At 40.1% G+C, this 24332-nt stretch overlaps 1 protein-coding gene across 1 annotated transcript; it reads right to left on the bottom strand.

Moving 5' to 3' along the window:
• Window positions 1–987: 987 nt before the first annotated feature.
• LOC145982165 (uncharacterized) lies at window positions 988–1362 on the bottom strand. Its single transcript, XM_083115732.1, has one exon. It carries the CDS (start codon window positions 1360–1362, stop codon window positions 988–990), a length of 375 nt encoding a protein of 124 aa, XP_082971858.1.
• Window positions 1363–24332: the final 22970 nt, after the last annotated feature.

Below are 24332 nucleotides of genomic sequence, written 5' to 3'. Positions count from 1 at the left end.
TTGTTGCGGGCATTGAAAATGAACCGTTTACACCAGGCCACTACACGTTGCAATTTATTTAGAGAAGAATACCTCTCAAATAATGGGTTGTCTTGCGTTGACACAAGGTTTACAACAGACTGCTTCCGTTCTACACTAACTTCACTATATTCTTGTATGTCACACTCGTTTTCAAGCAATTGTAGCTCCTGTAAAAATGGAGGCCCTTGCCACCATAAAGAATGTGTCACTAAGCTGGAAGGGAGAATCCCACGACTTGCACAGTCGACAGGATTGTCTTTACCGCTGACATAACACCACTTTATATCACCTTCCTCTTGTATTTTGGAGGCCCGATTCGCCACAAAAAATTTCCAACGACTAGGACATGAAGCTATCCATGCTAAAACTATTTTGGAGTCCGAATAGAAGGTAACAGTTGTGAAGTTAACTGGCAATGCTTTTCGTACATAAGTAATGAGGGAAACCAACAATACTGCAGCACAAAGTTCCAGTTGTGGAAGTGTTATCTTTTTCAGAAGAGCCAGACTTGTTTTTGAGGCAACAAGTTTAACCTGGACTTTTTCTTCAGCACAGACACACCTAAGGTAAACAACTTCTGCATAGGCTGCTTCAGATGCATCACAAAACCCAACTAAATGAATCTCGATACAGTCTTTGGGAATGATGCAACGTTCAATTCTAATAGTTTGCAAATTTGGTAAAGCACCGCAGTAACTAACCCACTCATCAATTACATTACTTGAAAGTTCATCATCTCAGTCAAGTTCCAATTTCCTCAGATTTTGTATCAATAATTTGGCTTTCACTGTGGTAGGTGATAACCAGGCCAAATGATCAAACAACTTAGATATCTCTGAGAGGAGAAGTCGCTTGGTCAACACAGATCGCACAATTGGACTCCCTACATTAAAGGAAAAATGATCCAAGGAAAGACACCACTGAATCCCCAATGTTTTCTTATTAAATTGAAATGGCATGTTTCTTTCAAGCAACTCGCTTGGAATACTGTCTTAACACCTTAGGATCATTTGATGACCATTTGTGAAGTTCAAAACCACCTTTAAGCAGGAGTTGGGTTAGTTGATGGTACAGTTCTATAGCACCTTCCGTAGAATCACTTCCAGTTACGAAATCGTCTATGTACACATAATTAAGTAACACATTTGAAGCAAGGGGGAAATTTGCACCTTCATCTTCACGTAATTGTTGCAGACACCTCGTAGCTGAGTATGGTGCACAAGCAGTACCATAAGTGGCAGTCAATAATCTGAAGTCTGGAAATGGTTCACTAGGATCCTCTCTCCACACAATTCTCTGAAAGTCTGAATCCGTTTGGTTAATCTTCACTTGTCTATACATTTTTGAAATGTCAGAAGTTAGAGCTACTTGATGTATTCTGAATTGTAATATCACACCAATGCTATCACTTTAAAGCTTAGGACCAATCACTAGTGTCATTAAGAGAAACACCTGTAAAAGTTTTACAACTCCCATCAAACACTACACAAATAGGTGAAGTCGTACTGTCTTTAAATACGGGATGATGAGGAAAATAAAAGCTTTCACTAGACACCTTATCTATTTCTTCAGGGGGAATAAGTTCCATATGTCCAAGTTCTGTATATTCAGTTATGAAAGCATTATACGGTTTTCAAAGTTCAGGGGAACTGCATTCTTGACTTTTAAGTCTCTTAATTGTTGTTTCTCTTGAAAACCCTAACTCCACATCATCGTTCTTAAGTGGTAGTCTAACTACATGTCGACCATTTTCTCGTTGGTGAGTAGCTGTGAATTGTAATTCACATTTTTTTTCTCTTCTAACGTTAAATGATTAAGAGTTGGCTATGCTTCAAGTTCCTAGAAATTATGCATGCTAGTATTTAAATTACATGACACATGAAGAGATGAAACTGAATTGGTCTTTGCATTACCAACACTACCATCAATTTTCCCTGATAACACCCAATCGAAGACTGTTTCTAATGCTGATGGAGTACCAGGAGGTCCCACGCAGCATCCACTACCCAACAATAAAGGAAAAAATGACACAGCCCAGTAAAATATCCACAGGAGCACTCACGTTAAATGTAGGATCAGCCAAGGGTAAGCCCTGTATGTGTGACCAAGTGCACGCCCCCTGGTGCTTGCAGCCTTGGCAAATTACCTGTAATTTGCTTCACTACCACAGCCCTTACACGGTACAGTTGTGTCTTGCACTTTGACAGAAGCTGAACATTAGCCATAGCATTGGCCAGAAACATTTATGTTTGTGCATTACTTAGATAACTGCAACCTTTGTAAACACGTCTCAGACACAAAGAACACTTCTGATGCCGAGTCTATGAGCACACAACAAGGCTGAAAGTAACCCCGTTTGTTTTTAACATTAAGAATAGCAGTACATAACAATACTTGTGGTACACCAGAGGTTTTAACTAACTTGTTTTCTGCAACATGAGACGGCACTTGTGGGGGAGAGGAACTGGTCGACTGCCCATTCTTGTTAGCCTTGTCAAAATGAATTAAAAAATGTTCATATTTTCCACAGAGGCGACACCCGTTTGACGTACATACTCTTAATTTGTGCTCTTGAAAACAATTAAAGCAAAGCGCCTTATCTTTCACGAAACTGTGCCTTTCTTGCATGGACATCTGAAGAAACTGTCCACACTTGTGCAGTTTGTGTTGCTTGCTGCGGCATTTGGGGCAGAAGGAAACAGCTGACATTAAGAAGGAAGAGGAGGGTGAAATCTTATTAGGACTCACCACCTTCCGCCGATTTTTGTTTTCACTTGCCATTGATGACAATACGCGTGCACACTGATGTAGGAACTGGGTCAACTCGGAAAAACTAGGCACTTCTTGCGACGTGAGAGAGAGTTCCCATTGTTTTCTTGACTCAGAATTGAGCCTCTTTTTTTTTAATGATAAACAAGAATTGCGTCCCAAGATTCAACAGGTACACAGACCACCTTTAAAACACGAATGCACTCACTTCTAGTGTCGATAAGATGACATAAACTTGTGTGCGAGTTCTCATTCACTTGTGGCTGATTCACCAGTTGCTGGACAGTGTTGTTAACTAATTCCCTCTTGTTAGAATAACGGTTGTTGAGCAACTCCCACGTGTGTTGATAGTTTTCGTCTGTCACTGCTAACGATTGTATAATCAAGGCAGCCTCGTCCTTGAGAGAAGCCTTCAAATACTGCACTTTTTATGCACCACTTAAGTTCGCGTTTTTGTCGACACTTGCACGAAACAAATCATGAAAACTTAGCCAGTCCTCCAGCGATCCACTGAAGGAAGGAATTTCCAATCTCAGTAGTTTAACTTCGCCTACTTGTTGCTGGGGTGGGCTGTCACATGATGATGACGTCACAGATGTAAAACTTCCTGATGCTGTTAATTGTAGTGACCGAAGCTTGTAGACAATCTCATACCTTTCGAAGTCACTAGCATCCCTTGCAGCAAGATCAATTAATAGTTGTTTGCAGTTACTTGATAGTTGCGTCCCTTGATCACCACACAAAGACATTGTGGCATTGTCGACAGTCCCGGAATTTAAACGATTCTCGAGATGCATAATCTCATGTTTTAGCACTGCCTTTGCAGCGAGAATTTGCTCCATTTTGACATGTTCACGAACAGCGAACCGACCGAAAATTGGCAAACCGGATTGCACTACGTGCTGGTAACGAAAGATTCTTGTTTACGCCAGCACCACACCTTGATGATGTCAGTTTCTTTGTTCGAATCTTGCAGGTGAGGAACTAACGAGTGGAAAATACGAATAGTGTGATAAGAAGTTCTGTATGGAGACTGTCTTTATCACAGAAATGCACACTCACACTCCCTCTCACAGTCCCAGTTCACAATTGTGCATGTAAAAAACCCCACAAAGTCACTAGAATCAATTTCACAATATCACAAATCTGGCCCGGAGGACCATGTCGGGGAGCGATCCCCGTTCCGATTTGTATCCAAAAACTTTCGGTGTTTGGGTAGGTGAGAGTTTGAAAAGGACACACTCACCTTATGTAAAATACATGTTTAATAATGCACACATATGTTTAGATACATAACACATTCCTTGTTGAGCAGATGACAGAGGATAATTGTGCATACACAAAACGACGTCATGCAGCCATGATTGCTGTGCACTCGAAGACAAGTGTTGCCAACACCTATTTGGCAAATATTCAGAAAAATGTCTTGGCCTCCATGTTGGATCCAAGGACATGGTGGGGGTCAACACTATCTTTGCAAATGTTGGCTGCCTCATATACATTCCTATTAATGGTTTTACTTTCCCTTTTTATAACCTCCCTTTTCATATTTTTTTGTGAATTTTCTATGATGTGCTCGGATAAGCCCATTCTTGGTATTGCTTCGCTAATGTCTTTATCATAAAAGGTAAAGGTAAAGTTTTCCCTTGTGCTTAACACCATGTCATGAAGGCGTATAGGGGGTGTGGGAGAGATGTGATCAACACCATGCCCCTGACCACCTTTACCCTCCCAGGGTTTCCCCCAGGTACCCATGTTATTTGATGCTGGGTGGGTGCCAGAGCCACTATGCTCCTTCCATCTAACTTTCATGCTTCTTTCCGTTTGCCCTATGTATTCTTTATTGCAACTACACCTAATGGTACACACACCTTTCTCTTCTTCTTCCTTAACTCTTTCTATGTTACGAGGCTCTTTCATCCCTCATTTAATATTATATTCTTTTAATGTTTTTTCAGTTTTTTCGGAGATACTCTTAAAGTATAGGATTCCCGTGAACTTTTATTTCCTTTTTTCTTCTTCACCTTCACTATTAGTTCTCATTTCACTCTCCTTTTTCCTAAGGGTTTCTCTTTTTTCCCTTTCACAAATTTTATAAGCACTTCTTCTTATCCTTCTCATTTCATTCTCCCTATACCCATTCCTACTTCCCATTCTCATAATCCATCTCTCCTCTTTTAAAAGTTCCTCCTTTTGATTACACAATCTATTCGCCCTAATATAAAAATTGAAAAACACGTTTTTCGTTCTTCCCGCATGTTCCGATTCTTTCTTGATATATATGTCTCCTGCTAGTTCTTTATGAAATACTCCTATCCTAACTTTCCCTTTGTTGCTAACAATTCTGAGGTGTAAAAAGTTAATTTCACCATTTTTCATTTCCTCATTGGTATACCTGATGCAAATGCAATCCTCTTGCTCTCCCAGAATGTTAAATACTCTATTTAGGCCTTTACCTTCCCGATTATCAGTATGTCATCAACATATCTTCCGAAAAATTTGACCTCATCTGTCACTTGCTCTAAGGCTACTTTTTCAGTGCAAGAAAATGCTGGAGATAATCCCAGAAAGCGGGTTTCCCATGGCTAAACCTTCCTTCTGTAAATAAATATGAATAAATTAAGATCTTAAAATTACTACCAGCATTGCTTCAATGAAATTGATAAATATATTAAGCTCAATTTTATTCCTTGTCTGGAGATAACAAAGTTCAAAATATATTAAATGTATCAAAGAATCCTTTTAGAACATTCTATATAGTTCCATTAAACACTTACATAGGTTAACTTTAGTACAAAAAAGAACCTAAACTGTTTTACAAATTATAATTAATGAACTCTACCTTTAATTTACTGGCGTGAGTGAATGTGCAAAAATTATGACAAGTGTTGGTAATTATGAAATGTTGCCCCTTATTTTACCCAAATGCCCTCCCATTACCTGAAGTGTAGTCTGGTTGTGTAATGTGTTCAGTGTGCTACCCAGAACTCGAGTGGACGAGCCTTCTAGGTTGCTCTTGAACACTCGAGTTCCTATCCGGTAGCACCAATCAGAGCATGCCTGACATCATACGTATTTCTTAACTCTACTCAAGACACCAGCCACATACGTATTTCTTAACTCTACTCAAGACACCAGCCAATGAGAACACCAGGATCCAGAGCGAGCCAATAGGAAGACAGAATCCAAACTCCGCCACATTATAGTCATGTATATTAACCTACACTGGTCTCCATTTCTACATTCCCTGACGATGAGAGCAATGTATGCCCTCAAAACGTTGGAAGCTAACTCCAATTTAACCTGGCTGGTATCCCGAGAACACTGGTCGAATCACGTTGCCAAGAAAGCTACAATTCCTATTTTCTACCTGTAGAGTTTGCTGGTAACACACAACATATATTCTAAGGCCACGTAATTAACATGACGAGTTAATCGCTTGGCAGTGCGAAAGGCACAACTAAAACTAAACCCCTAGCAACTAAAACAAACAACTAGAAAAGACAATGGTCACTCATTGGGTTTTATGAACCTTTGAACCTGAATCATGGCTGGGTTAGGATAATTACCTGTCTATCTGACGAATGAAGATAATTTCGAAGAATAAAAATAAACTAAGTCCTCTCTAGGTTTCGTACCAGGTTGACCAGACCTCGCCTCACTTTCCCTCAAATCCTTGCTCTAAGCTCTTCTCTCTCCTCAATCCAAATCAAGTCAGTCCCTTCTCAGTCTGTCTCACCTCTATCTTACCCAGGCCATGGAGACCTTCCTCCATGCTGATTCGTGATTTTTACTGCCTCTATTGCAAACAGCTGACTCCATAGGCTGATGGAACTTCCTACAACCTGAATACCTCAGGAAGTTTGCAAAGCACAACACTGTGCGTGCATTATTTACATACCACAGAGGTTGAGACAATGGAGATAAACAAGTGAATGCCCTGGTCAACATAAAGCATCAGAGTGGCTTTAAATAAAATATATTCTTATGGACTGATACGTTCTACTGCCGGGGAAAAAAATTTCCATTTTGAAAATTTAAAAATCAAATCTCAAAGCTAGACATGACCCAGGTTCTCCAGTTTGATATATTTTCTTAAAAAAAGATAAACAAAAAATATAAAAACAACAGGATAAAAATGAATTGAATAACGACATATAGCTTTCTCTTTGTTTCCCTGACCCCCCCCACAAAAAAAGGATTGATAGCTTCGAATAAGGTATATCTCCGGGTCTATATATCCCACATGTCCCCACCGTTTTTGTCTTTAAGTGAAATTTTACTATTATGTATTCGATTTTCGTTTGTTCTTCCATAATAAATTACATCTCTTCAGCCTATAGTTCAGAGCGTACCTGTAATAAGAATCTGCCAGCATTTTGTGTTACCTGTCTTTCCTTAACGTAGTAAACATTTTAGTTCAGGTAAGGGGCTGGACCCCGTTTAAACTGACGGGTGCAAAATAGCCTAAGTGCTGACGCACCCAAAATTTTAAATTCTAAATGAAAAAACAAAGAAATGTAGTAAACCCTGGAATATTTAGTTTTGTCTTCAATATGTCCTTTGAATGATTTTTGAGTCATTAAAATGGTGCCCGCATTCATATCCTTTATGGTATGACATACTTCATCCAGTTTCCGCATCAGGGAGATAATGTTTCATTGGGAGGAAGGGGGTGAATCAGCAGAAGTTCTGTGGGGGTTGAGGGCACTGGGATGCACTGAACCATTAGAGGAGGTTCACTCAGGAGTGGCAATATTTGAAAGTTTTACATATACCATGTAATTTCTGGCAACAAGAAGAAAAATAAAATCTTTACCTGTCTTCAAGACTGTGAATATGAATTTCATCTGGTCAATCTAAGTAATAGTGAAGCAATAATAATAAAATAGTAATGATGATATTTTCACACCATGTTCACAGATGTGGAGGTTAGTTGTGCCATCATACGAAACCCCCCACCAAAACATCACTCAGGCGGGATGATGGCCCGAGGATCCATGGCGTGTTTTCACAAGCTTCCTGGGATGTTGAGGCATAAACACGGTCGTTTTGACAATTGTAAGACACTTCAATCGTGAAGATTTTTTTCGTCCATGATCCTCCTGTGGCCACCATTTGCGTAACGCTGAAGGAGTCTCTAGACCTTAAGCTGTGGAGTGAGGAAGTGACCAATACTTTGCCGATAAGCATGGCATCCTGGGGTGTAAGGGGTGGCCTTCTGCTAAGGCACTCAAAAGTCAACCTCACTTTCACTGCATTTTGCAGACGAACAAGGCACTGGCATTATGGCCAGTATAATTTTGTGTTTTTTTCGCTATATGTGCTGAGTGCATCTTTGCAGCTTCAGCTTTTAACCAGTCAGAAAATTTTACGATTTTAGTTACAACACGGCATTACAGTTATGCAATTTTAGTTATGGTAATGGGCTGGACCCCGTATAGTGTGATGGGTGCAAAATAGCCTTGGTGCTGACACACCCAAAATTTTAAATTTCAAAAAGCGTGGAGTCCTAGGTCAGTTTGGGGGTACACACGATAACGACATTTTCGAAATTTTCAGCTCTCGAGCAATCACTGTTTGTTTCCTGACAGGCTTTCATCGAATCCACACCACCACTGCTTTCACAAGCTTCTGGCTCCTCACGCTGCAAGGTCCACCTGTCCTGGAGCAGTCCTCAATTGTCCCTGTGTGACAGTATCTGTTGATGGTCCAAAGCACGAACATCCTGCTGATATTCAGCTTTTTCAGGGTGTTGAAAATGTCTGATGGTGATTTGCGATTATTGTCGCACAGTTCTCGTATACACCCTACTCCATTCAACTTGCTGTGAAATTCACCTTTCTGCTACCACAACCAAACACACAATGACACTGGTTGTTGTTTCATCCAACATTGCTGGGTTACCTTGCCAACCAGTGTTGCCATCCCTGTCTAAACTTTGTAACAGAATTTATTATATGACTAGGTATCTTAACAAAAAAAGCAAAAAAAAAAAAAGTTTTTCCATGGTTGCTGTCTACATTATACATTAAACATAAGACTAACTGTAGAATCTTTGATACCATTGAACAATACTGATCTTTGTGATTTTTTGGATGGATTTATTATTGTCTTAAAAAGGGGTTTAAAGTAAAGAACTTGCCCAGCAAAGATTTTAACTTTTTGGGGACCCACCCTGCTTAGCAGATAAACCATAGTATGTCCTGCTTCCTGTGCAAGCATATCAGTGTGATGAGAACTGGCATGGACTGCATTCTTGCAGACTTAACAAGGCATTGGCATCTGAAGTCGCAGTGAGTGTAGTAGCCTATGGGGCCTATATTGTTCATATTCGTTTCTGATTGACCCTTCATCTTAGCATCATTAATTCTCATTTTTCAGGGGTGTAAGTGGTACGTTCCACGTAGGCGCCCAAAAGTCAACCTCACTTCCACGTTAGTACACCCTGGACTGCATTTTGCAGACGAACGAGGCTCTGGCAACTGGCACTACGGCCAGTATAATCTTGTGTATGCTGTCCTGTTTTTTGACCTTGTGTGTGCTGAGTGCCCGTTGACAGCCTCAGCTTTTAACAGAAGTCAGAATATTTTCAGATTTTTAAATGCAACGTTAGAGTTGTTATTTGTAATGGTAAGGGGCTGGCCCCTGTATAATGTGACATGTGCAAAATAGCCTAAGTGCTGATGCACCCAAAATTTTAAAATTCTAATTTTTCAGATTTGTAAAAAGAGGCAGAAAAGCTAAGTAAAATAACCAGATGAATCAATGTTAGGAACTAAGGCGTACATAATGATCTGCAGCAGTTCCCTTTCTGCATGTTCATGTCGCTTCCTATGCCATGGCGTTCCAGCCAACTGATTTTGTCTGCCTTCCTAGATGACATATCAGGGCTTGTCAATTTGGATCTGGTATGGTTCATTGTCAAGAATTTTTGTTTGCCAGGGAGCAATGTTTGACAATAGTTTCTCTTTAAACCAAGAAGTTTAATTTAAATCATCCATTTCTTCATAGTAGTCATCCGTTCTTGCAAAATGAAATAAATGTCTGCAAAGATCCTTCCACAAACCCATGCACTAACCCAGCATGACGTAGAATGATACATCTGCCGTTATGCATAGGTGTTTTCGTTGATGATGAACAGTGTCATCAGTCCATAGCTCTGGAAGGCCATGGTTAGTTTTCACCAGTTTCATAATTCAATATTACTTTGCGAAAGTCAGCATTGAATGCTGTTTTGTCATTTCAATATTCTTGTTCCACTGTGTAAGGAGTGACCCTTCCTAAAGACACCCGGGGTGTAAGGGGTGACCTTTCACATAGGCACCCAAAAGTCAACCTCACTTCCACATAACACACCCTGGACTGCATTTTACAGACGAACGAGGCTCTGGCGACTGGCCCTGGCCAGTATAATTGTGTGTTGTCCTGTGTCTTGTCCTTATGTGTGCTGAGTGCCCCTTTACAGCCTCAGCTTTTAATGAAAGTCAGAATATTTTAATATTTTAGAAACACGACATTGCGATTATGCTATTTTAGTTATGGTAAGGGGCTGGACCCCGTGTAATGTTGGGTGCAAAATTTTAGATTCAAATTCAAAGACACCCAATTTATCAACCTCGGTTCCATGTAGTTCACCCTGGACTGCATTTATGCAGAAAAACGAGACTCCTGTATCTGAACCTATGGCCAGTATAATCCTCGTAGGACTGTGTGTTGGTGTTGTATCCTTGCACCTCAGCTTTTAACCCAGGTAAGAATATTTTTCTCCTCAGATAAGAGTTTACTTTAGTTATGGCAGTGGTTCTCAACCTTTTTCAGTCTGGGACCCACAAGCGTGTGTGCTGGACATTTTCTGGCAACAGTATTTGTCTCAATGTTACCAGCAATAGACAAGAAACTCATGTTGCTGTCTTCTTTGCGGGAATGGCGAAATATCATCTCACAGTTTTAAATAGGAAAAATACATCGACCTTAGGTCAAGAATGATTTGCTGCATTTATTATATCTTGATCGAGACTGGACCAGAGGTCATAATCTCCTTTCCCTGGAGTTTCGTATTCTGTTTATCTCCTGGAAGGTGAACTAGTTTACGCAAAGAATCTATTAAAAACATTCTCTGGATGATACTTTTCTTTGTTGAGGACAAAATCCTTGAATCTGGGCTCAAGTATCATTGCCAATACATAAGTTTCATTTCTTCTCATTGTCGAGAATCTCTTGATTGATTCTAGAAGTTTTGCTGCAAAATCCGATGCCTCGTCCAATTTATGGATGATTTTTTCAAGGTTTCCAATTCTGAAATTATTAGAGTGATAACCACTGATGTAGGATAGGGCTGTGAGCAGAGTCCATCCCATCGCCTCTTGTCATGGACAACGTATTTTCTGTAGTATTGTAGACTAGTGCAAATTAATGTAGAAGTAAATCGGAAACTTAGTAGAATGCATTAAGGAACTTTATTTTAATGCTAGGTGAACCTAACCTGGCCTGCCTAACCTAAATACGAAAGCATATATTTAACAAAATCTTAAGTAAACGCTAAATCTGCAGTGTGTGTTAATAGAATTAAATTGAAATCAAGCAAAGTTAAAATGGCATTCGTAGGAATTTGGGCCCAACCCGATTTGTACAGATAACATTGCTCTACAAAATGAAACTTTTTGAGAGCTGTTTTCCAGGTAAGAGGTGATATAAGATATTTCAAGTACTCTGATCACGAATATGTTATTGGTTTTCTTCCATCGCATCAGAATTTTTCACAAAATAGAAATTAAATTTTAGCAGAGAGCGGTATTTACATACGAAAATCAAGTTACAGACATTAGGGAAATATTACACAAGGATTGTAAATCTCACAACAAATAGTCATAAAAAGTATACGAAATGTATAATTTGAATTAGATATTTACCTCATTTCTTATTTTCCCCTATTTGGAAGCTTCGAAGATTGGATTTTCTCTTGTGAACGGTGTTTGGTTCCTCACGTAGCAACATCCAACAGTAATCCGCCATCATTGTTGTACTCCATCTTCCCTCGTATCGGTGCTCCATGTCGCTAATACCTTGATGGAAACGCTCTCCATGTTCCTCACTGACTTCACCTAAGTTAGGAGGATATCTGTCCAAATTTCGAGAACAGGAAATGAATTTTAAGGCTCATGTTGCATCCTAAATTTTTTAACTTGAACAGCATATGAGACACGATGCTCTTTTAATTTTCATGTTTGTTATTACCCAAGAAATTTTCACATACACTTCTGAAAGCTGTCCAAGCTTCCTTTTCCATGTTGTTCATGCATTCTTCGAAATTGGAATCTTGAAATAACTTCCGTATTTGAGGTCCTATGAAAATTCCCTCTTTCAACAGCATATGATATACTTGGAAATTTCTTGGTGAGATATTTGAAACACTCCATTCTTATCGAGAGACTTAACAAATTGCTTCATGAGACCTAATTGTAAATGTAATGGAGGTAATACAGAGGTTGTTTCCGATCTATGGTGACGAAATTGCACACCTTTTGCAACACCACCAAGCGTGAAGAGAAGGAAGCTGCCAGTCGTGTGGGCACGTTAGACCGTTGACTGTGCGTGACAGGTGTGGTCATTGCGTATTGCGAGGGTTACATAACTGCACTTTCCGATGTACACTACAGTTATAGTGCCATTATAAAACTGTGCAAGGAGCATGGATTCACTCTGTCCAGAAATGGCATATCCCAGGTGTTGAAAGGGGCATGTAAGATGAGGCGTGGGATGATTCCTGTGGGGCGGAAACAGGCCAACTCCCGGCCTGCCACTAGCCGCACACCAGCTACAATTCGGGATGTCAGGGTGATGGTCACCAGCGAGAATCCAGCCACACAGAGAAGTATCGCAAAACGGCTACAAACATCACTGAAGAGTGCACACCATCATTGACCATGATTTGGGTTTGGAAAAGCGACGCAAGGGGCATGTTCATAAGCTCTTGCCAAAACACATCCAGGAACGTCACACCATCTGTCGAAAGCTTTATGAGCGGCAGCTATCAGGTGAAAATGGAAGTTCCTTGTTACATTGGACGAGGCATATGTTTATCTTGATGACTGTCACAAACCACGTGCAATTTTTTATCGATCGACAGGTTCGAGGGACTTTCAAAGATGGTTTCACTGAATGTAAGGAAAGTTTTGGCACAGGTTTCATGATTATTGCTGGATACTCGTACAATGGCAAGCTGACCATACATTGTGTTGCCAAAAATTTGAGTTTGATTTTAAAATTGTGGGAGCGTCAGCACTTAGGCTATTTTGCTCCCGTCACATTATGCGGGGGCCAGCCCCTTATCATTACAAAGAACTACTCTAATGTTGCATAATTAAAAATCTTAATATGTTCTGACTTCTGTTAAAAGCTGAGGCTGTAAACGGTCACTCAGCACACACAAGGACAACAGGACAATACAAACAAAATTATACTGGCCATGGAGCCAGTCGCCAGAGCCTCGTTAGTCTTCAGTCCAGGGTGTACTAATGTGGAAGTGAGGTTGACATTTGGGTGTACTATGTGGAAGGTCACCCCTTACACCCTGTGTTGCCAAAAATACGAAGGTTAATTCCGATTATTATCAGGCTAACGTCCTGACACCAGTTTATCGCCATGACATTCCTCATCTCTACAGGAGGGATCAGAATCGTGTGTGGGTGCATCAAGTCGCACATCTCGCTCAACCCGTCTCTTCCTCCAACAAATGTCAGAAGAAACCGGAATTCGTGTCATTCCTTTCACAGACATTCCAGTGAAGTCACCTGATGCCTCACCGATGGACTTTTGGACCTTCGGCCTACTGAAACGAGCCTTGTCTCAGAGAAGACCCCGTACCATTGAAGGGCTATGAAAAGCCTGTCGGGAGGAGTGGTTGAGGCTGGACATGACTACACTTTGTGCCAGTCTCCTACAGTGGAAACTTCGCTGTCGGGCAATTGCCACGATGCAGGGCCACCAAATAGAACACTCTCAATGGTGGTGACATGGTTTCTCTTAAGGTAGGAGCAGTTTGAAATCGTCACCATAGATCGGAAACAACCTCTGTAGTATTTTCGCAGGGTCAACTAGGCTGCCATATTTTTACTGCCCAGGATGCGTTTGTGTCTTAGAGGCCATTCATTTTGTGTCCAATGTTTCTCTCTATCTCTACTGTCCCATTCACAAATATAACATGGATATTTTGTGTATCCTAGTTGATGTCCCATCAATAAACAAATAACTTTTAGGTCACCACACAAAACCCAATTCTGTTCTCCGTAATTTATCTTCTGCAAGAGCAGTTACATTTTGGTAATTCTCCTTGATGTGTACGGAATATGCTAATGGCACAGAAGGGTATTTGTTTCCATTGTGTAGTAGGACAGCCTTTAAACTTAAGAGGAAATGATGCCTCTCCCCCTCCCTTTCCTAGAAAGACTAGTTTTCCCCTTTTTTTTGTAAAAGAAGTAATCAATTCCACTACTCCTCCGTAACTATTGGACTTATGACCTTCATACAGTGCGTCCATTTCGATCTTCAGCCGAGAGATCGGGAGAAGCATGGCGGGCGGCGCTGGCGGAGATGCCGACATTTGCGGCCTGTAATGCTCGCTTATTTTTATGGACATATGCAGACATTTATATAAATATTGCAAAACGAGCACTAACCTGTGTTATAATTTATCATCTGTAATTCATCCAAGTTCTGCCCTTATATACACAAAAAAATACGGTTTAGAAACGATGTTAAGAGCCACAGATAATAAAACATTTTAATCATAGTTTTGACCAGTAACGTCCTGCTTAAGTTTATATCCTTGAAAGAGTTTTGTGCCTATGGGGATCGTTTTGAGGTTTCGAATGTGCAACACTGTATCAAGATTACGCTGTAGACGAAACCGTTAAAAGTCAATGGTGTTCGTGAGCTTCCTTGCAATCCGAAATCTCCAAGCTCGAGTTTTTTGTTCCTTCGCGACAGAGCTGTGAATATAGTGGTGAGCAGATGTAAACCAAGAGCGTGTTAATTTCATACTGTGCGCAAGAGTGTTATTATTGGTTACTTGCCGTTACTTGTTTGTGTTATTGCAGTGTGTATGTGTGTTGTGTCAGTGAGAGGATTGGAATGCCAGCCGCAAGGTTCACGTTACGAGGAGGGCTGATAAGTTCTCGACCCGACCCAGAAGGACTTTAGCTACAGGCACGAAAATTTCAGGCTATTCAACGTATTCTCCCCGAAAGTCTACACACTTGGCACTTGGTGGATATCAGTTTGAACAACTCTTATAACACAGGTTAGTGCTCGTTTTGCAATATTTATATAAATGTCTGCATATGTCCATAAAAATAAGCATAAGCGGGCATTACAGGCCGCAAATGTCGGCATCTCCGTCAGCGCCGCCCGCCATGCTTCTCCCGATCTCTCAGCTGAAGATCGAAATGGACGCACGGTATTTTATGGGACACTTTTTAAAGGTTTATTTCATAATCTATTCACTGAAATTCTCTGTAGCAATAATGATTTCGTACTTGATTTTAATTATATTGAGTTTGGTAATAGCATACAATTGCCTCGCTAAATGGTCGGCTTCTCACTTTCTGATTCCGTTTTCTTCCTCATTTATTCGTAAACACTTTTCAGTTCTTTTATAGTTCATTCTAACAATTGGAAAGTATGGACCAATGCAATATTATTGCATACAAGTTCCTCAGGCTATCATCATTAAATTAATTTCTGTTCATTATTATTGACAAACCCCTTTCTGATCAAAAATATATAATATTATTCCGTATAAAATTGATTATTGTATTATTAAATTGATTGATTTTAATTGTTGCTTTTAATTAAAACTGCCGGCCCCCATGGCGGAGTGCTTAGCCATCGCGCTATGACGACAGGGGTTCTGGGCTTGAATTCCGGCCTGGGCATGGATGTTAGTGAGTGTCCATTCATGAATTTCATCATATCATTCCTCATCACAATCCTTGCAAATTAGACAAAAGTGGCACAAAAAGCGAAGTTAAAGAAAGCAAATCAAATCAATAATTTTAATTAAAACTGTACTCACGATAGAAGTCAGTTAAGCAGGAAGGCAGCAGAAGAATGAAAACTTATCGGCGAAACCCTTTCTTATCATATACACACAACAAATATGTACATGTGCAAAATATATAATTTAGTCAATAAACACTAGTTCAACACTAATATTTTATTTTGAATCTGCAAACTCGCTGAAAAAATTAGTTGGCTTATTTTATGAAAACTGAGCTTCTTTTTTGTAAGTTATTCTAGTGAAACTTTTGTTGCCGTTTTCTGTCCCTACGTTTGTTAATTCAGGAATGAATTAAAGTGATATCCAAACGAAGACAGTCAGAAAATTGCAGGTTTTTACCTTGGAACACTAAAACTTAAACTTAATTTAACTTATTGATTCCATTTTCTAACATTCCTGTGAAGAGCATGTTCCAATGTCACTTCGGGTTCGGGCCTATTATAATAATTAATGCACTGTTACAGAAATTGAATTACATGTTTAAGAGATGAGAATTAACCTATCGTTAATGTCCAGGTTGAAGAGGTCCTCCATTTCTTCTCTTCGGATCTCGTCAAAGAAGGCTTCATTAAAAATATTCTGCTTATTTCTGTGCTTATGTCAGAAATTAGTTTTTAGATTATATTTAGTTCAGTCTTCACAAAATTGCTTCCACATAAAGATTTGAAAAGCCTAAATTGCGTACACTTTATACGAATCTGTGTTCGGGGTGTAAGGGGTACCTTCTACATAGGCGTCCAAAAGTCAACCTCACTTCCACGTAGCGCACCCTGGTCTAAAAACTAACGGGGCTCTGGCGACTGGCACTATGGCCAGTATAATTTTTTGTGTTGTCCTGTTTTTTCTCCTTGTGTGTGCTGAGTGCCCATTTACAGCCTCAGGTTTTAACAGAAGTCAGAAGATTTTAAGATTTTTAGTTATGCAACGTTAAGAGTCGTTATTTGTAACGATAAGGGGCTGGCCCCCGTATAATATGACTGGAATAAAATAGCCTAAGTGCTGATGCTCCCAAAATTTTAAATTCAAATTCAAATTCAAAAATTCAAACGAATCCATGTTCGAAAGACAAATTGAACGACACCCAGATAGCTCAAATTTGTAATTTATATTTTCAACAGATAGTTTCTAATTTATATGAGCAGCGATCAATATATGTCGGGAATATACACTAATGAAATCTGTCCAGAAATCTTACTAATTCAAACATTAATATAATTTTCAAGAAAACGTGTACATTACCCAGGACGATGTTCGAACCTGGAATCTTCGGCGGTCAGATTTTGAGTCTATAACTCAAATCATTTGGCCACTGAGGCTGTCCATTAAATGTAGAAAATATAGGTATGTGTATCAGTTTGTATTTAACCACTCCGGATAAATTCTAAGATGGTACCCATAATGGAGGCTCTTCCTCCCAGTTTCATATTTTTATTCCTCCATCTCGTCTTTCTTAATCTAATGATATAAAGAGCAATATATTTATGTTTATTAGGGGTGTAAGGTGTGCTCCTTCCACGTAGTGCACCCAATAGTCAACCTCACTTCCACATAGTACACCCTGGACTGCAGACTAACGAGGCTCTGGCGACTGGCCCCATGGCCAGTATAATTTTGTTTGTGTTGTCCTGTGTTTTGTCCTTATTTGTGCTGAGTGCTCCTTTACAGCCTCAGCTTTTAACGAAAGTCAGAAGATTTTAATATTGTATGATTTTAGTTATGCAACGTTCGAGTTGTTATGTGTAACGATAAGGACCCCGTATAATGTGACGGGTGCAAAATAGCCTTCGTGCTGACGCACCCAAAATTTTAAATTCAAAATCAAAATTCAGTTTAAGTTTATTACACTTATATTCACTTCACCGTTAGATCATCTTTGATGGGGAAAAGTTTCAAGATAAAGTAAATTGAAAGAAAGCTTACGAGTTCTTTATGGAAAATACAGTCCCATAATTCACATAAACTGACTGTATTTTTAATATTTTAGTTGCTTTTGTAACTCTTAGTTTAATCGCGACGATGAGGATGATGAAGCGATGGAATAGATGATGGGACAATCACACATCCATTGTTTACCTAGGATTCGAATTCGAACTAACAACCTTTTTGAGGTGCATATCTAGGTCAGAATCTTGATATACCCAAACCAACACCCAGAAATATTGTTTTCGTTTTCAAATAATGTGTAAAAATAAAATGCAGAAATAGTTAGTCCAGTCGAAGTCACAATATGACCCAGAATTAAGTGAATTTTTGTTTTGTTTAATGATAAATTAGGTCAAAACTAATATGTATGTGTTATTGCTACCTTCATGTAATTATTTTTCTGGTAATGGTGGTCAATTATATGAAATGTATTGGTTAACATGAATTAAGCATAGGAAAATTCATAATAAGATAAAACTGTGCAACCTAGTATTCTAAAATCTGTTTTTGTTTTGGAGGGTCGCAGTATGTAAGGATGGCATCTTCCCGTCGTTGTAAGCATGATACAGACAGTTTTTGCTGTGTGTGTGGCGTCTTCCTTAGTTCAAAGGCACTAAAACATAGGATAAAGGAGGGCAACAACTTCTGCTCAGCGTTCAAATCTTATTTTGGTATGTCTGTGGGAGACCAAGACAAAAAATGGTCACCACATGTTGTGTGCAGGTGCTGTAGATCCACGCTCAAAGCCTGGTACAGAGGAGAAAACAGGAAAATGAAATTTGGCGTACCTATTTGGCAAGAACCTACGGATCACCTATCCAACTACTATTTCTGTGTTGTAGACTTGTCCCATCACAAGAAGGGTAAGAAAGCCTGTGTTTTTGAATATCGTAACCTGCCATCATCTCTCCATCCCATTCCACACAGTGAGGAGCTCCCTGTTCCTCCTCGTCCCCCAGTATGGGATGAACGTGTAGATACCATTATTGAATCGGATACCGACATCTACCACGAAGAAGGCCTCTCAGGGGATGCAAATGATACACCTCACTTCCTCATGCAAACTGAGTTAAATGACTTAATCAGGGATCTATGACTAACAAAATCCAATGCAGAAATTTGAACATCGCAATTAAAGCAGTGGAACCTATTGGATAAAACATGCAAGATATCCCTCCAGAGGAAGCGTCATGAAACTTTCTCACAATACTTCACTCTTACAGAAACAATATGCTATTGCCACAGTGTGGATGGCCTTTTCAAAGAAATAGGGTTGAATATAACCCAAGGGACTGGCGGCTCTTCATTGACAGCTCCTGCAGGAGTCTTAAAGCTGTCCTCCTTCACAATGGAAATGAGTGATCATCAATTCCAATCGCTCATTTGACTCATCTAAAGGAAGATTACTCCAGTGTTCAACATCTTCTGCAGGTGGTAAGCTATGCTGAACATCAGTGGGAGATAATCGGTGACTTTAAAATGATTGCATTTTTGATGGGCTTACAAGGGGTAAACACAAAGTATCCTTGTTTTCTCTGCCTTTGGGATAGCAGAGATACATGTAGACATTTTGAGACTGTTGAGTGCCCATTAAGGACGGAGTTAGAGATTGGACAGAAAACCATGAAGTGGGAACGCCTTCTCAAGCAGGAAAAGATCCTAATGCCTCCCCTGCATATTAAGCTTGGTCTCATCAAGCAATTTGTGAAAAGATTATTACATACAAATGTGGAAGCTTTCAAGTACCTCCAGACTGTTTTCCCCAAACTATCCGAGGCTAAGATAAAGGGTGGAATTTTTGAGAGCCCTCAAGTGAAGAAACTTCTTAACACTGGTGACTTCATCAGAAAGCTTCGACCGTTGAAAGAAATGCCTGGAATAGCTTCAGGGACATAGTGAATAGTTTCCTGGGTAATCACAGGGTGGAAAATTAGAGAGATGTAGTACAGGGTCATCTGAATAACTACAAAGCAATGGGATGCAGAATGTGTCTAAAGGTGCATGTACTCCAGTCACATCTAGATGTCTCCAAATCCCATATGGGTGCATACTCAGAGGAACAGGGCGAAATGTTCCATCAGGACTTACAATTGTTTGAAAGAAGGTACCAGGGACAGTATAATGAGTGGATGCTAGGCGATTACATCTGGGGACTGATCAGAGAAGCTGATGGGCATCTCAATAGGAAAAGTAGGAAAACAACACATTTTTAGAGACCTTATTATCTTTACATGGAATGTAAAGGTCTTCATGTACTGGAACCCTTTTTTATATTTCTTCACTCCATTTTGACGTGTTCAAACTTGTTTATCAGTGTAAACCAGCTCTCATTTTCCCAAATACATGCATTTACAAAAAAAAAATCAGAAAATCGTTGTCATTTCATTAAAAACAATTTCTCACATGTAAAATTGTGTTTTTCTAGTAAACTGCATCGGAAACAGCCTCAAGTCTAACACAAACCTATATATGATATCCAGCCCATGTTTCCAGCATACACTGATGCCATCCTTCGTGCCAGGGTGGTTATATCCCAACATTTCGGATATTTTATGTTTTCATCTTCAGGGGCATGCACTTATCCATGAGGAGGAAAGGGGGGGGGGGCTAGGGATCCTAGTCAGAAAATGTTCGACTTACTGTAGATAAAATTAGATTTTTGGCTAAGATTTAGTATCATTTAGCTCCATTGTCGAAATTAAACCAAAATGTAAGAAATCTACGTAAAACAGTCGAAATAAAAATGAATTAGATGTTTACAACTTCTTCATGTAATCATGTGATGAGATATTGAGATTTTTTTTCTTTTGTCACATAATTACCATTCAAATTAGTGTTCTCGGGTTATCGGGTGGGTAACACTGGCTTAAGAACGCTCGTAAAATAATGAATATGATTATACGGGAACGACATTAAAATATAAACAGGGAACTGGTAGTGGACAATGACAGGAAACCAAAGACGATTTTATCAACTACAAAAAATATCACCATTGGGGCGACGTCTCTCAAAGCTTTGCGAGTTACAGGATGTTGGTACTGTAGTACAAATAGTTCCATTAGTTACTTACACTCTAGAAGAGAAGTCATTCGGAGTTACCATTTCTATACCATCTGGTAACTGTCACTCAGCATTTACCGGGCCTGTGACCGACAGATGCAGTTTCTGGCTGCTTTCCCAGTCTGGGGTACAAAAGTAACTATTTGTACACTTACTTATCATTTAACAATTAATTCAAATCAAAATTATAAACACACATATAAATTATAACTCCATTAAGCCTTGTTTCCATGATTATGAAAAACTAAATATGCTGACCAAGGCAGTAATTTATTTTATTAAAAAACATAACTATATCACATACACCCTTGTGCAAATTAATTGAAACAAAGTATGAATTTAGTAGTTTATTGTACAGAACTCACATATACATGTAGAAAACTCACCTACACGTACATTAGTAATGGATATGACCTCCTCTATTTTTAAGCAGCATTTGAACACTGTTTGGCATGGAGTCTACTAGTTTCGAACAGGTACAACACTTGAATGAGCACCTGAATGAGCTTCTCCATAGTCGTACAGTCCACAGCACGGAGGCGACTTTTGCATATAGCCCACAAATTCTCAATGGGATTTATGTCCGGAAAATTCCCTGGCCAATCAAGTACCTGTATTTGCTGCCCTGTCATGAATTTCTTCACCACTTTCGATGTGTGGCAGGTGGCTAGGTCCTGATGCAATATCCCAATACCGTCAGGATACCTCGTTTTCAGCTCTGGAATAGCACACTTTCGTAGAACCTCAATATATTGTTGCGAGCGCATCATTCCTTCTATTGGATGCAGGCTTCCGACACCATAATAACTGAAACATCCCCAAAACATCTTCTTTTGTGGGTGCTTAACAGACTGATAGATGTGGCAATCACGAAGCTTCTCTCCCTGTGACCTTCGAACATGCTGACTTCACTGACCCTGTACAAAGAAATGGCTTTCGTCGGTGAATAGGACATTTTGCCACTGGTCTTTCGTCCATTCCTTATACTTTTTTGCCCATTTATACCAATTTCGTTTCATTGTTGTCGTTAAAAGCTGTTTCTTGACAGGTCTTCTGGCTTTTCGTCCGACCGCATCAAGGCACCTGCAAACTGAAGAGGAACTAATTTTGATTCCTTTCTCCTGCAAATCTGTTTTCAGTGCATCACTCGTTTTGCGGGGATCCTTTTTGCTTTGTCGAAGCAAGTAAGCATCATCTCTAGGGGTTGTTTTCTTCTTACGCCCACACTTTCCTTTACGTTTCGGAGAAACCGATCCGGTTTCCTCCTGCAACTTGAGGACACGACTGACAGTTGCCAAACTCACACCAACCAGGGGTGTAAGGGGTGATTTTCCACGTAGTACACCCAACTGTCAACCTCACTTCCACGTTAGTACACCCTGGACTGCGTTTTGCAGACGAACGAGGCTCTGGCGACTGGCACTCTGGCCAGTATAATTTTGTGTGTGTTGTCCTGTTTTTTTGTCCTTATGTGTGCTGAGTACAGCCTCAGCTTTTAACGAAAGTCATAACATTTTAAGCTTTTAAGATTTTACTTATGCAATGTTAGAGTTGTTCTTTGTAAAGATAAGGGGCTGGACCCCATATAATGTGACGGGTGCAAAATAGCCTAAGTGCTGAAGCACCCAAAATTTTAAAATCAAATCAAATCAAATCACACCAACCACTGACGCAATATCTCTATACGTTTTAGCTGTATGTTCGTGCAAAGTTACGATCTTCGTGCGTTTCCTAGGTGTCACATCCATCTCGACCTGCAGTCAACTCACATCTGGGAGCTTATTATTGAAACTCGTTACGGTAGCTAGCTGACGAGTTGGTGGCTGAAGTCGGTTGCAAGACAAACGACATCGAATATACCGTATTATTGAAACTCACTCGTTCGCTGGCTCTCGAGTCGTTCCGTTCGCTAGCACTCGGCAGCTCATACCCAACCGAGATCAGTCGTTAGGTCGAGTCGTTTGCCATTATTGTCGAAGATGGATGTATATTTATGTTTGCTTTTGGTACTTCAGACAAGGATAATGTGAGATGCAAGAGAATACTTACATTCCGGGCCATCTTAGGGTGAGTATGTTACGATTTTTATTATTATTGTTATAAACTTGCACATTAAAATAACAGTAATCAGCGATGTAAATATGCCGTTGTTAGTCAATGCATTTTTTTCGATTTCTTGAGGAAATATTGGTTTCCGCGTACACATGCTTGACTTTGTTGAAGACATATTTGTCAATGTATATTGTATTGCAGTACAAGGTGTAAATAAAAATATATTTAAAAAAAATACAATAGGTTTTTCCAATGTTTTTCTAAGTTGTCATAATGACACGGTGCTATATCCACGGAAAACATTACCTTTCACCTTTTCTTGTAAAAAATAATATAAAAGCACTTTAATGCTCATGGGGTAAGGTGTTAATATAGGATTGTCTCATCATATACAGATGGGGGACAAAATAATACGAACACCTGTGAAAAAGTATGCCACATTTCACACCGGCAGTACAGCAGCACCACCTGGCCCTGAAGTCTGCCACCTAGTGACCATGAAGGGGAAGGCATTAGTCTGTCAACAGCAGTCATTGGTGGTGCATTCGTCTATCGTACGCTCTCAAGAGACGCTGCAATGTCAGACCTTACAGAGTTCCAAAGAGGCATGATTGTTGGAGCACGTTCACCTGGAGCCACGGTGACAGAAACCGCAAACCTTGTGGGGTGTGCAAGGAGCACAGTATCAGCCGTTATGACAGCGTACACAACACAAGTTAAGATGGCGTCTTCAAAGCACAACAGTGGACGAAAGACAAGGCTTGCTGCTTGGGATAGGAGGGTGTTGAAGGACATAGTGGCCCGAAATCACAAGTAATTGTTATCCGAGATAACATCTGAAATGAACAGGCATCTCCAGGACCCCATTTCAACCAAAACTGTCAAAAGGGAACTCCATGCTGCAAACATTCATGGCAGAGTGGCAATTCGTAAGCCATTGGTGACATCACGTAATGCTGTCAAGCGACGCTAATCATGCAGAGCTCACAAAAGTTGGTCCCCGCAGCAGTGGCAACAAGTCATCTGGTCTGATGAATCAACATTCACGTTATTTCAGACCACCGGGCGCGTTTATGTGTGGAGAACGCCCCGAGATTCATTTCATCCTGACTGCCTCTTGCCGACTGTGAAGCATGCAGGTGGGTCCATTATGGTATGGGGTGCGATATCTTGGCACGGTGTGCAACCACTTGTTTTCTGCATGGGAAGATCAACACCAATCACTATCGGAGCATTCTGGGGGATCATCTCCATCCTTTTGCCCAGACTTTATTTCCTGGGGAGCGGCCGCTTTTTCAAGACGACAACGCTCCTATCCACACTGCTGGGTCTGTCCAAACATGGTTCGAAGAACATGACGATGAAGTAGGACATCTTGAATGGCCCCCACAGTCTCCTGACTTGAACATTATAAAACATTTGTGAGGATATTTGGAGTCCAAGCTGC

Source organism: Lepisma saccharinum (assembly GCF_977018435.1).
Source record: "Lepisma saccharinum chromosome 12 unlocalized genomic scaffold, izLepSacc3.1 SUPER_12_unloc_1, whole genome shotgun sequence".
Taxonomy (NCBI): Eukaryota; Metazoa; Arthropoda; class Insecta; order Zygentoma; family Lepismatidae; genus Lepisma; species Lepisma saccharinum.
Note: the sequence above shows the minus strand (reverse complement) of the source record. Positions and strands in the feature narration are given on the sequence as shown.